This window comes from Scomber scombrus, chromosome 1 (assembly GCF_963691925.1).
Source record: "Scomber scombrus chromosome 1, fScoSco1.1, whole genome shotgun sequence".
Lineage (NCBI taxonomy): Eukaryota > Metazoa > Chordata > Actinopteri > Scombriformes > Scombridae > Scomber > Scomber scombrus.
In genome coordinates, this window is record NC_084970.1 from 20,989,158 (window position 1) to 21,003,660 (window position 14,503).

General features: G+C 38.1%; 2 protein-coding genes across 2 annotated transcripts in view; one reads left to right on the top strand and one right to left on the bottom strand.

Annotated features, from left to right (window-relative positions):
• The window catches only part of mical2a (microtubule associated monooxygenase, calponin and LIM domain containing 2a), a 33,583-nt gene extending 31,277 nt beyond the window's left edge, over positions 1 to 2,306 (bottom strand). Inside the window, exon 1 of the mRNA XM_062423015.1 lies at positions 2,205 to 2,306. The gene's annotated coding sequence lies outside the window, so the exon portion shown is untranslated. The remainder of the gene's footprint in view (positions 1 to 2,204) is intronic.
• A 3,513-nt stretch (positions 2,307 to 5,819) lies between these two features.
• On the top strand, positions 5,820 to 13,682 carry tmem41b (transmembrane protein 41B). The gene is made up of 7 exons (XM_062423027.1): positions 5,820 to 6,016; positions 8,071 to 8,185; positions 8,930 to 9,058; positions 9,610 to 9,703; positions 10,453 to 10,557; positions 10,899 to 11,037; positions 11,133 to 13,682. Exons 1-7 carry the CDS (start codon positions 5,923 to 5,925, stop codon positions 11,300 to 11,302), a joined length of 846 nt encoding a protein of 281 aa, XP_062279011.1. The 5' UTR covers positions 5,820 to 5,922; the 3' UTR covers positions 11,303 to 13,682.
• Positions 13,683 to 14,503: the final 821 nt, after the last annotated feature.

Genomic DNA, 14,503 nt, shown 5'->3' on the forward strand with positions numbered 1-14,503 from the left:
TCAGTCTGAACTGGAACAGGCTGTAACAGCATCATCAGGTGATGCCAAGTATCGGCTCCAACTGACAGTAGTGACAGTCTGTAATGCTTTAGCGTATTTCATTCAACATATGTAAAAGACGCTGTAACTAATATCATTTTTAGATTCTCCATAATGATCTTTATGATTTAAGGCCTTCATTTAGCTGCATGATTGAAGGGACCAGTGCAGCTTTCTATAATGTTGTTTTCATGTCCACACACAGTTGTTAAGTTGAACTCCAGTAAAGCTGGTAATTACAAACTAAAAATGAGAGGCAGGCACTGACATTTGCAGTGGTAAGCTGCTGAAGTGGCGCTGAAACATTTCAAAGTGAGAGTTTTTTTTTTTTTTCAGACATTTTAGCAACAGCCCATAGACTTATGGTTATTATCTAAATGTCAACTGAACTGTCGTGTTGTTACACTGGTTTGCTCTTTGTGTTAATGTGAAGTTTGCTGGTTACTTTTCTTCTTGTGGAGCCTACTGAATGTTTGTCTTCTCTCTTTGCTCTAAGGTGGCTGTATGTGTTGAAAGGAGAAAAGCATGAATCAGAGTTAAACCTGTAATCACTGTGCATGTTTGGAACATAAACCTTGCAGCCATTTGGCAGAAAAAATAAGACTCTGTTTAATGAAAGGTGACGTATCATGTTGAGCAATACACTGTTTACTGTGCTTTTTCACAAATTTTATACCATAGCTCATGAATGACTCAAAAAAGGGCTTACTGAGGGGAAATTCCAACAAGAGTGGAATAATGTGGTTGCTTTTGAATGTTTATGCTCATAGACGTTGTTAATCTCCATGAGTATACATCACATGGACCATCAGTGTCCGGGCCAGAGGCCAGACACTATATGTAAGAGACAGTGTTTAGATGTTGGCACGTTCACTGACAGCGTCGCTTTGGAATAATGTTTGAACCCTCTCTTGGATGGAGAAGCTGTGTGTGAGCTTCATCTTCAACAGTTGTAAAAACACACAGGAAATGATTGCTCATACAGCAGTGTGGGAAGGAGAACTACCACTGTTTGTATGACTCTTGCGAGCCTCCTTAACTATGCTGCTGAACAAATCACGCATCATCATCATCGCAGGACATATGAATCATACCAGAGTTCTCATGTGATATGTTGAAATGTGAGTGAGTTAAACTGGTTACCTTATCTGTGGAGCTCATATCTTAATCAAAAAATTTTTTTTTTTTCTTGTTTTATCAGCAATCCCAGGTTTATCAAAGGTTCAGCGGTGTATCTGATAAGTAGCAATAGCTGATACTAACCCGCAGTCACGTTGGAAAACATTAACAGGCCGTTTCTGTCACTCATCGAGCTTCATTCAATAACCTGACAGTACAGCCTGTCAACACCACACCTTTCTTTAGTTAGCATTATGTGTCACGGCCACCCCAAAAACAGACTGACAGCTATTTGCAGTCTGGAGCCTGCTGAGCAGGTGATATAAGCCTGAAAGGCATTAAAAGTCTGAGAAGAATTCATTAACCTATACTGACAGGGACGTTTTGAGATGGAGTTTAAACAAAAAAGGGCTTGGTGGAAGATGATCATTTGACTGTGCTCTTTTTTACTGTCTGTGAATGAATAGAAAACTTGTCTTTCCAGTTCTGAACTGATTTACATGGAGTGGCGTGTCTGAAAAGCAGCCACACACGCACTAAAAAATGATTTATGCTTAAAACTATGGATGATATAAGTGTCACGGAGATGTCTTAGCATACATCAGCAGAACAAAAATGCTGGTTGGCAAGAGGAGGTAATCCTTTTATTATCAGGGAGTAGAGACAAGTCCAGATGTCTGACTCCACACAGGCAGCGCTCAATCACCCATTTCACAAAAAGATGACACCTTAATAACAGCCAAATGTCAGCAGGACGAAAAAGCATTGTGTAATCTCACTGACAACTTCCTAACAGCCGCAGTGTTACTTTATAAATTCAGTCACCCAACAGTGGGCTGCTTCGTGATAGCCTTTTTTTAAGTCCTTGTGCCATAACTGTAAAATAACCTGACTGTGATATTAGAAGCCTTGTGAAACTGGCTACTATACTTATTTAATTCAAATAAGTGAACAGTAGCCTACTTGTGTCAGGTGTGTGAACTTCACAGCAATGACTTGATCAGGAAACACAAAAAAAGACAAGGGTAAAACAAAAATTAACCTACCTTATATCTCTCAGCCCAAGTCAAACTCTCTGTCCTTCCAGTGCCTTTGTTCAAACAGTCCTTGACTCTTGTTGGGTGAAGTGTGTAGGTCCTCAGCCTGCCTGACAAGTTGCAGTTTGTCTGAGCAGCAGCAGAGTCCAAGTGTTTTAGGGCGGTGCTCAAAACTCCCACACATCCCAGAGCTGCTACTGTGGCTGCTGTTTAATCCAGAGGATCCCAGACTCTTTCTCATGCCAGAGACATAGTTCATCACTTAACGGACCACCCGTCTCCTTCTGATAGCCTGGGGAGGCTCACCTAGAGAGATGACAAACAACAGAAGACTTATTTATCCAAGTGAATCTGAGTGGACTCTGAAAAGTTTTAAAAATGACACCATGAAGTAGGCTATTTACCCCAAGAATTGTGATTTGAAAGTTATAGCACTGGCATAATGTTGAGTAAAATGTCAAGATTATAAATATAGGGGTAGCTTACAAAATAAACAAAGAGTCACAAATCAAATATCATGGGGGGACCTGGAATTGACAGTCAGGCTGGTACAATAGATTGGATTTTCAGGTTTAAAATTCCTCATTTTGCATGGGATCTCCTGGCGCCAGTTGAGAAACACTTTAGTCGACACATTATAGTCTACTACCTTTTACTAGGTGTCAGCAGAAACTACAGTCCACGCAGCACACACACAAAACCACTGTAGAAACACAGCAGACACGTGTGAGCCGGATGAATTTAGTGTTAATGCTATGAGGCCATCTTGTGGTCAGGCTGTGAAAACTACACACAGATACTTTGATTTAAGGGCCACCACTGTTATGAAACATACACTTACCTGAAGTAGGCGGTGTGGTTAGTCCCACAATCAGTTTCGTCTTTCTGCCTCCATCTAACAACACAGTAAAGATGAGTGGATTTCTTAACTCAAAGCATTAGAAAATGATAAAGCTCAGTTAGTGAACCCGGATTACTCTATAAATAGTCCTACTGTTTTCATAGACATGCTAAAGTTAGGGAAAGATAAGGGAAACATAAATAATGTCAAATCTGCATTAACAAGGAGCCCCCAGAGACTTTTTAAAGCACAGCTGCAGAATTGAGCAATTGCCCTTTTTCTTGTTTTCACACATTATAAAGGTTTCACAAATCTGAATATGGGTTTCAAAATCATTAAGGGGTTTTGCTACAATGCCTAGATAAAAACGGACGCTTAATAGCATGCATTATTTATGTTTCCCTTAACGTTCTCCTTAAGCAGCGTCGTTTTTCGTAGGGACTATTTGTTTGCTGGGAAGTAATTCCAATGAAAATTTAACATAAACTTTGTATATTTGATTTTAAAAGGTCGATGCACAGCTCCATTATCGCCCTAGTCATGTAGGGGAGAACGGGGGACATTCATCAGATCTCAGTCCCTAGAGGGCGCTGTTAAAAAGTTTTGGCTCTGAAAGTTTCAGATTTTAGGTGAGATGTTACTTCAGAGGTCATTTCTGGAGTAAACTGCTTGACATTGAGATGAGAGGACGTTTAGTGTTTTTCATGTGAAAATGTAAATATCCAACTCTTAAGTGTTTCTCTTCTAGGCTTTAGTTAGTAATTAGTTTATAATAAAACAAACATTACCATTAAAAAGTATGAAGAGAGAGCGATAGTTAGGTAGGTTTTTTCAAAGCTATGCCAAAACATGTGGTTGTTAGCTTGGCTGGTAGCAAAAAATTTACTGTGTACACTTTTTGAGTAATCCAGTGTCAAAGTGCCTTCAAGGCATTAAGAAAATCACCCTTTTTGGTCTAACTTTGATGTTTGATTTTTTTTTTTAAAACACAAAAAACCAACAACAACAAAAAAACATTTCTTCCATAAGTAGTTCATGACACGTATACTGCTGGACTTGGTACTTCATAGACTACTTGCTCAAATACTATCAACTCCTTGTACTGTGTACTTGTTGATTAATTCAGTGTCAAAATCCCTGTCCAGACATCAAAAATAAGCATTCTTTTCCCATTTTCATGTGTAATAAAACATTTTTTTAAATCCTACATAAGTACTCAACGAGCCCAACATTTTTGGACTCAGTACTTTTTAGACTACTTTACTTATTTGATTTAAGCAGGGACCGCAAGTTCTAGGCTATGTGCACAAATATTAACTATTACACATCTGGAATCATAATGTTGCTGGTTTAAACCAGGTATGTGACCTTCAGTGCGTTCCTGTTTTTTGTTGGCCTCTCAGCAAATGTCAAATAAAGGCAAAAAACACCCAAGAACACAATCTTAAAAAGGACACACCAAGTGGTTAGTTTTTATTTGATTGTTACTGTAGAGTAGACTGGTCTATTTTTTGTTTCTTGGTTTGATATCATTTACTCCCCCAGACAACATGGACATTTTTTTTTTTTTCAAATACTCTTTATTTCAGTTAACTAACAGCTGAGTCCCTTATGGACAGGGGCTCTCCATTTTGACAATAAAAGCCCGGATGGCTCATGTATAAACTGGGTCACAAAATTGACTGATACTCTCCACTTTACTCATTGATTAGATAACAGAGTTATCACTAGAGATGGCTCAATTTCTGTATTTTTAGATTTTGAATATCTTCAAATATATGATCTGAGGCCAAACACTTCTTTTAAATTAATATAAGTAATAAGTAATTACCAAATTATTTTTCTCATGCTAATATAGCCAGATCAAGTATCAAAACCCAAAGGCATCAGGATACAGGAAATGGCATCTTCTCTGTTAAAAAATGTCTGGGGGAAAGACCCCTCAGACACCCCCCATGTAAGATTGTCCCAACCACATTTTCAATGCTTCCAATGCCAATGGAAGCTTCATAGTAGCTTCAGAAAGCGGCATTTGGCTTGGATTTTGGCCTCCGTCACTTTCATTGTAGGTGCATTTTGAAAGGATCTTCTAATGAACAGGAGAAACAATTGTGGAAAGAAAATAAGCACCTGAATACTTCTTCCTCCACTGTCTAAATTTCAGGCCAAAGCTGTAAAAAACCTCTGGACACAGGTAATCATGGAGATAATATTAGTACTAAATGATTTTACAGGTAAGAAACCATGCGTTATTGCATTTAGCAATGGTATCAAACAATACATTCATTCAATTCAATCCTCCCTAAAACAAAAAGCAATTAAAACTGTAACACATTGTGCTATTAAAAACCTTATATTGATCCTCATCCTCCAAGCGTTCATTTGTAGTTGTAATGTGTACGTTTTGTTTTACATAATATTTACTTTTCTTTGTATTTGTTACATGTACCCAGAATACGGTAGTATACCGTTTTGTACGTTGTGTAGCTACATTTTTGTCCCAAAAAAAAAATCTGTACTAAATGATGGAAAACACAATATTTAATTTGGGAATTTGCAAAAAAGAGACATTATGGAAAGCATGTAATGTTGTAATAAATGACTTAAGTGTAACAGAAACAACAATAGAAAGGATTTAGTTGGGTTTTTCATCTATAAGTAATGCACCAATAAGTTGGTTTGATAGCCACCATTAAAACTCAGTGTAACCATGGAGACGATGACACTGTGCTGCAGCTAGGGGCGCTGTGCTAGATCATACGGGGTTGATGCTCATTGTGAAGGTAAAAGGTCAACCTGTGTTAACGTGTCATCAGGCTGTCGCCACACCGGTGTCACTCAGCCCGCATCAGTAACCGAGCTGACCTGTACAGTTTTCTCCAAAAAATGGCCAAAAAGCGGAGAGAAAAACGAGAGACCGACGGCCTGTCCGCGGCCCCGGAGGAGGTGAAGGCTGCTAGCGAGCCTCCAGCGCTGAAAGGTAGGCTCGGGCTGTGATGGCTAGCTGGTTAACATGAATGAAGAGCAATGGAAAGGAAACACAGACGACAGGGATCGATTGAGAAATATTAACTGTGTGGCGGCGTCGTTTGTGCCTTGAGGTCATAGCGGAAAAGGAGCTAATGTTAGCTGGAGGGCTATTACATAGACACACAGCTAAAATTAGCCGATTAAACTGCGATGGCTAAGTTAGCTTATTAGTAACACCGGAGCTAAAGAAGAAAAACATGTGATGTCATGTTGAAATGGCTCAAATACAAATACAACAGCTAACAGTTACACCCTGTTAACTAGCAAGTCATATAAATAAATATTTCCTTATTGTTTAAGCAAGAGGCAGAAGAGATCCTTTTACCTGAGTAAACACAAACACAACACTGCAAAAATACCGAAACTGAAAGATTAAAAAGCACGCATAGCAGAAAAATGACCCATTTGAGTGTTATAGTTATTATATGTATATTATATTATTAGACTGTTATTCAGTGGTGGACAGTATATTTATTCAAATACTGTGCTTTAGTACTAGTTTGAGGTGCTTTACATATTTCTGTTTCATTCAACCTTTAAAATACTCCACTAGATTACAGAGGGACAATTTGTAGTAATAAACAAACTAACAATGGTTAAACACAGACACATCTACAGTGGGGTCCAAAAGTCAGAGACAACTTTCTCATTAAATTGCATGTGAAAGTGGTGTCAGTCTTTTGGACTCCATTAATCAGATTCTCAAAGGTAGACCGTCATCATCTCCCATTGTGCACACAAATCCTTTAAAGGTCCATTTACAGGTGAATATTTCCGTGTAGTTCTCTGTTTAAGGTTTAGGAATATTTAACTCGTAAGTCAAGCTGACACCAGTCTGCAGTGGACCTATGGAGCTCAAACACTCGTAGCATTTCTTCTTTCTGGTTATCTAAATGTCTTAGCTTAGCTATTCAAGATCAAAGATTTACCAAAGCAACCACATCCTTCTTTCTAACCAAATATCCTCATCTCTCAACCCCATTAAAGTTAGATATTTTGTTTCTGTGCTGATGGTAGTGTCACCAAATCATGCTTATTTGTGTTAAAAACATCAAACAAGGCATCACAATGTCCAAAAACATCTAGAGATTACATGTCTATTGTAATTATTTCTCACAATTTGTTGTTAATTGCAGCGGTTTCAGGACTGTACTCTACTTTGAAGCCTTGAATGTTATCCCAATGTTCATTTGATGACGCATTTAAACATCTTTTATATAGATTTGCAGTGAATTATTGTATCAACAAAGTCGAGCAGCACAACCCAGAGTGAGCAGGATGACACCTCTGAGCTGATGCTGTGAAGTTATGTTTGTTTGCGTTAATACCATCAAATTAGTTTTTCGGTGTCTATACAGTGTTATTATTAGTGTGAATTAGCCCCTGTTCATGCCTTTCAAGTCTTATTACATCCAAATGTGCTGATAATGAATGAAAGTCACAAACTGGAGTTGAGTATCAATATCTTTGTAAGTTGTTTTTAGCTTGTTGCTTTTTATCTGTTGATATGCTGTCTGTACTCTAAAACGGTTATTAAGCCTTTCAATTAGTAATTAAAAACTCCAAGATTAAACAGAATAATGTCACAATCAGAGAGGCGTTGAAATGAATTGAGTAATACTAAGCGTGCAAAAAACTTAAACCCCATACTTATATAATTAGTATTAATTTTATTCTTTTGCCTTCAGTTTCCTGGTTTATTTCTTAATTATAACTCCATGTTTCTATAAAAGGCAAACTACAAAATATAGAGTATTTTTTCCATTAAACATTAACCTGAAATTAACACCTTTAACAGTTGCTGTGTCACTATGAGGCATGATTGAACAGTCTGGCTCAGCAACAGCAGGAGTCTCATGGGGAAGACTCAGCTCCCTGGTGGAGGTTGAAAAAGTGATGCAAAATGTATAAGCAAATTACATGATGTTCCCTGATAGCTAGTCGTGTCTGTTCTTATTATAAACTCTGTTAACCAGGTAAATGACTCACTCTCCCTCCTCACAGAGGCTCATCACACAGGGGGGTCAGCACGCATGTCTCTCCTGATTCTTCTGTCTATCTTCACCTGCGCTGCCTCAGTCATGTACCTAGTCTACAGGAACTTCCCAGAGCTTCCTGAGTAAGTTGCTTTATGGATTCATGCTGACAACACCCATCACTGGACATTAATGTCATAGGTTTTTGAGGTTACGCAAAAAAATCTAGATCAGCATTTTGAACAGTTGGAAAAGGATTTGTGCACAGTGCAGTGAACTCTGGGTGAATCGTCTGATTCCAAATACACTACTTTAATTAAACTAACCACTTATTGATGACATGACTTTCAAAATTCTTTAGGTGTCAAACAATTGAGATTGTTTTACCATTTTGAGCAACCCATCAACATTCTGGTAATTATATGTATCTAGGCCATTTTGGGGAATTTTTTTTTAATTGCGGAAAAGTCTTTTCTTTTGTTCTATTGCACTGACTGACTGAAGGGATTTTACAAAGTATCTGGTTTCATTGAGGAGGACTGAATCTTTTTATTATACAGAAAATAGGACAAAGAAACATGATCTTTTTCAGAGACTGAGAATTAGTTGAGTGATGAGAATAAAACCAGGCATGCAGTTCCAGCTGCACACACTCATTTAAGAACTCATAAGAAAGATACCATGGTCAAAGAAAAGAAAAAAGAAGCCCCACAAACAAATTATCTAAAGTCTGCCAGCAATGTATTTGGGGCATGGAAGAGAGCAATTTCTGCTGAGTGATGTTTACAGATGCTGGATTGTCAGAAATGTGTTTCTCTTATGAAAACAAGTAGAAAGAATTTATGTGAAATATGAACGACTGAAGGTTTTTTATTTGTTTTTTCCAGCGATGAAATGGAGAAAATTAAGATCCCTAAAGACATGGATGATGCCAAAGCTTTGGGGACTGTGTTATCTAAATACAAAGACACCTACTACACCCAAGTGTTGGTGGCCTACTTTGCAACCTATGTTTTGTATCCTTTTGAGAAAATATAAATAAAGTCTCCACTTCCTACCGCTATGCAAAAGTGAAGCCAAAAGCCAGGAGCTGCCATCTTGCTCGTATGACGTCCTTTGGAACCAGAGTCTGTGCAGTAGTCGGGCTGGAGGACGCGCCCGTCCAGCTGTCCCACTGCCTGATGGAGGTTTGAAAGCAGCTATCACAGCTGTCAATCATGACGTTACATCCCCTTTTTTATGTAATCAATTAACTAATTAAAAACAAACTTATGGGCACTTCCGCATGATGATAATGACCTAAAATGATAGAATTCATCTTTGTGGAAAGATTTGGCTCATGTGTCATCTGCTAACATGGAGGGGGAAGGACATATGACCTATGCTGCAGCCAGCCACTCCAGGGGGCGATCAAGATGTTTTAGCTTCACTTTTGGGAGCTGTCATGAAGTCAGTACTTATATAAAGTCAATGGTAGCAACAACTTATCCCAATGTTTCCTATTTGTGTGTCTGTGTGATAGCTCTGTATGTTTTTGCAATGTTGTTTTTCTTGACACCTCGATCAGCCTCCAGACATTTGCAATCCCTGGCTCTATCTTCCTCAGCATCCTGTCTGGATATCTTTACCCTTTCCCCTTGGCTCTTTCCTTAGTCTGCTTGGTGAGTAAGAACAATATGAAATGTGTGACTAAAAACAAATGTTGTATTTTATAAAGCACAACTACACACTGAAATCTCATGTCTCTACGGGACATGTTTAGTTGTGTAAGCTTCTTTTGCAAGAAGAGATTGTCTCTTTTAACGTACCCTTTCATAAGAATTTCAGTGAAGCCAAAATCTTGCAAGCAAACTATTGCAAAGTGTCTAATTTGTAGTGACACATTTATCTGCAATGTTTTGGTGCTATACCTTCATCAGGCCAAAGTCAAAATTTTAAATCTTGCAGGCCTTGATAAGGAACACAACAAACAAAAAACCTTAAACAATAAATTGGAATTGGCTATTTTATAATTATTACTCCAGTTTTAAAAACACAAACACTCAATTTGTGATCAACTGCTAAGAGTTGATTTGTGATGGAGTATTGTAATTTAGTTTTCTTCAATTAGTATTTTTTATAACTTAAATGTAACAAAGTCAATAGTTTGAGCTCTTTATCTCTACGCTACATGCCATATGGCTGCATTGCATCAGCATTTGTTTCCCTTCTTCCTGTATGATTTGTGTTGCCAATTATGAGAGACGGGCACAAAACCACAATGTTTCCTGTAGCAAACAGGAGGGGCGCTGGTTAATGTTTGAAAACAACAAGGCCCTCAACCTCTGGTTTGAAACTACTTGCAGTGTATTCAGTATAACTAAATAGACCAGTAAGAGAGATAACAATCATGTGTTTTCTCTTCTAACAGTGTTCTGGGCTGGGTGCGTCCTTTTGCTACATGCTGTCTTATCTTGTGGGCAGACCCATGGTCTACAAATATCTCACAGAGAGAGCACAGAAATGGTCCCAGCAGGTAAGAGCTTTAACAAAATGTGCACTGTTAATTAAATGTATATTTATAAGAGCAATTTTCCATTCAAGAAGTTTGATTTGGATGTTTATTTTTACATACACGAGGGGAACAAAATTTCTCATAATGTAATGCAGAACATTGAATCAGCAGCTCTCTCAACACAGTGTTGAAAAACTGATAGGATTCATTGTAGAGTTGTTGCATAAGATTGCACTGGTGTTCCTGTTAAACTGGTAAATCAGTGTACCTGTGTGTGTGTGTGTGTGGGTGGGTGGGTGGGTGGGTGGATGGATTGTATATAAAGTGGTTGAAACACTCTGCTCATGACTTTTTGCTTGCAGGTTGACAAACATAGAGATCATTTAATCAATTACATCATCTTCCTGAGGATAACCCCCTTTCTTCCCAACTGGTTCATCAACATCACCTCACCTGTCATCAATGTGCCTTTGGGGGTTTTCTTCATTGGTACTTTTCTTGGTAAAGATGCCTTTTGTTGTATTTTATATTGGTAATATGTTTTGTTATTAAATGGTTTCATTGACCCACTGTTGTTCAACTTCTCTCATTCACAGGAGTGGCACCGCCATCCTTCGTAGCGATCAACGCAGGTACAACACTGTACAAACTGACCACAGCGGGAGAGGCTGTGTCCTGGAACTCTCTGGCTGTGCTCGGGGTACTCGCCGTGCTCTCCATCTTGCCCGTCTGCTTCCAGAAAAAGCTGCAGCAGAAACTAGAGTAGAACACTGAACACCGCAGCACCTCATCTGCTGTCTGATCCCACATCCCCATCCTTCGGCTCAGGAACACGCAGCTGTCACTCAAGTTGCTCTGCCTCGGTCTCATACACAGCTGCTTGTGGTGCTGGTGGACAAATCTCTGACCACTGACACAGCAAGCACTCATTGACCACAACATGCATGCAGTGGTGGGTTGTTCCTGATATTAAGTAAAGTATAAACTGGCCGCTGCTTGCACATGTTTTTTGGTTTCTGTGAATTATGTTGTTGATTGTGCCACATCTTGTGAATAATAGGAATTACATTATTTGTTTTTATTGAAGGCACTGCAAATTGTTGTATGATTCTTGCCTGAGAATTGAAGGTGCTACTTGTAGGATGTTGAATAAAAACACATTATTTTTATACTTGTATTTTTTTAATGCAAGTCCTAGTGGCTGTAAATGGCCTCTTTTCCATAAGGAATAGAGTTTCTCTCTGCTTGTTAGAAACTGCCAAAACGTCACATCACAGTTATAATTCACAGTTTTCAGATTTGAACCCTTTTAAACCCGTTTAAAACTATTACAAATATTGTTTTAAGCCTACATGATTTCTTATAAACATTTGCTTTGGCAGTAGCATATCAATTTCTACATCCTATTTGTAGCACCTTTTAAGATTCACTCCCTTTCTAATATTTATTTTAACTGCTTGTGTCTCATTTGAACCCAGTGAAGTGTACTACCACAGCAATAATTGTCACACTACTGTTGAAAGTGGATTTTAGTCTTTTAAAAGTACATTTTAATACCTGGTGCTTGCCTTGGTGGAGGAGAAAATGTAACACGACGGATCTGAATAACTGTTGATGTATGGGTGTGTTCCCGTGTTCTTCTTTGAAAGGTGCCTGGATCTACTGTCACATAAGACCCTTCTTATTTTCACGCTTTTCTGTTCATGATCGATTCTTTCTCTCTAGCTCGTAAAGAACAAGCAAAGCGGAGGTAATATTTCCTCACAGGATGGACTTGAAAGCACTTGCCCATTTCCAATTGGTGTTTGTAATTAAGAAGTGAATATAGATGTCAAAACAACAGATTCGAGTCTAGTAAGAGGCAAGCATCCCAGAAAAGCCTAACACAACTATGTTGGTCTGTGAATGTAAAAAAAAAAAGAAAAGGAAAGTTTACAGACCCTCCTGGTCCAATGGCTCTTGAGTTTTGCATTTATTGATAATTATGCACCTATGTGTGTGCTGAGGTTATGTGCTTCCATCTCCACCCCTGTGATTTTCTTCGCTATGCCAGTATAGAACTGGAGAAGTCGTCCACACTGTGGGTGATGCATCAGTGCCCTCAATAATACTGCCAACAGACTGCAAGGTATCAAAGCCTTACCTTGCTTTTACTGCTTCCTTTCTTCACCAGGACAAATGTATTATGATGCCTGATTTGTGTTGTTGGTTTGTGTTCTTTTAATTGCGCTGAATGACTAATGATTTTGTCCTGTGCTATAAAAACTTTATTGAATTTTCATTTTTATGTTGTTAGTTATTTTCTCACTCCTGTACTGTACCAAGATAACTTGTAGCTGCTGCTTAAAAACCTTTCTGGAAGGTAACACGTTGATGCAGTGAATGTACATGCAGGTTTAAAAAAAAAAAAAAAGGAGGTCTTATACGAGAGACTTTGTTTAATCTTAAAATTGCACATTCATGGAAGCAGTTGGTTTGGCTCATTTTCTGTTTTCACTCTATTCATTTGGTCATTTCAACATCTTAATCTCGAACAGATTACTGTCCACTACTACTATGAGATTATTAATCTCTCAAATCCAGATGTGAAATGACGACCTAACATTCATTTATGTAAATCTTGAACAGTTTTGTTTTAAAGTAATGTCTGAGCATTTTCTGCACACACATTTTGATCGGGTTGTTTTTATGGTTCTTACAGGGTTATGATGAGAAAGCTGCATTTTTACACCTGAAATACATCGTCATCTTGAAAATTCAACTTCAGTAAGCGGGATAAGTCAAATTTTTGTCTTAATATTTACCTAGAACGAGATCTTCCAAGAAATGAAAAATGGGAGAATTTTAATAGATTTCTTTTTTCTATTTGTTAAAACATTTAAACCTTAAACATAATCTAGACTTCATGCTGAACATATACTTAAACTGGATAAATAACTAGTTTTTTTCTTCCTGTCATTCTATCAAAGATGTTGTAATAATTTCTTTGTAACCGTTTGTTAACATCTCAGAAGGCAGTATTATTTTGTACTGAGCAGTGATGTATTGCAGTTCGAAGTGTTTACAGATTGCAATTTTCTGTCCTATCTAATCAAATTTATGTTTTTTTTCATATTTATTGAATCATTAAAATTATCTTTACAGAATGTGATTGAGTTTTGAAAATGATCTGTGGAGCTCCTGTTTAATCCTCATTCTCATGTCTCCTAATGTGGGCAGCTGCAGCGAGAACTGTCATCACAGTGCTATGGCCTTTTGTGGATAAACACTGCAGTCAAAAACGGATGAATATGAAGTTCTAGCAAATCCTTCCCATGTTTTCTGGCAGTAACTTTAAGATTGGGGATAAAATGATTGAAGCACATTTCATATTCATCTTTGCATGCTGCTAAATTTAAACCTCGGTGAATCATCGCTGTTCTTGCTACTTATGATTTTACAGTAGTGTGTTGTTCTTCCACTCAGCTCCACTATCCATAAGGCTCAGAAGAAGCAGGGCTAAATGTGAAAAGCCTGTCTTGAATGTGCCTTACAAACTGAAGCAGGAGGTTTTTAACAAAGTGAACTCACAGCTGATTAGAGTAATCACACTAAATCCCCACTGGTTCAAGACCTTAGACATCAAGCACTGATTACTCCATTTCACATAAGAGAGAACTGACAGGTAGAGACAAAACTGCAGCCACAGAGCAGCACATACTGTATATAATATGGAGAATAATATATTGAAACAAAAACAAATTTAAATAAGACCACTGCAACTACAAAAACAATATGTTGCAAACATCTGCTTTCAAATCACGTTGTCTTGTATGAGGTGTTCAAATTGCTATGGTATGATGCACATGTTCTAATCAGTTAAGACAAAAAAGAGTTCTTGTGTGCTTTTGACACATGGTGCTCAAGGTGGGGCCCGGGGACACCCAGGGGTCCTTGGGGGAGGTTACAGTGGTCCCTAGTGAAAAAG

Excerpts from the sequence above, each read along its gene's own strand:
- tmem41b (XM_062423027.1), top strand. The coding sequence starts at position 5,923 with ATGGCCAAAAAGCGGAGAGAAAAACGAGAGACCGACGGCCTGTCCGCG. Across the intron at positions 6,017-8,070 it reads CGAGCCTCCAGCGCTGAAAG|AGGCTCATCACACAGGGGGG; the intron begins GTAGGCTCGGGC and ends CCCTCCTCACAG. Across the intron at positions 8,186-8,929 it reads AACTTCCCAGAGCTTCCTGA|CGATGAAATGGAGAAAATTA; the intron begins GTAAGTTGCTTT and ends TGTTTTTTCCAG.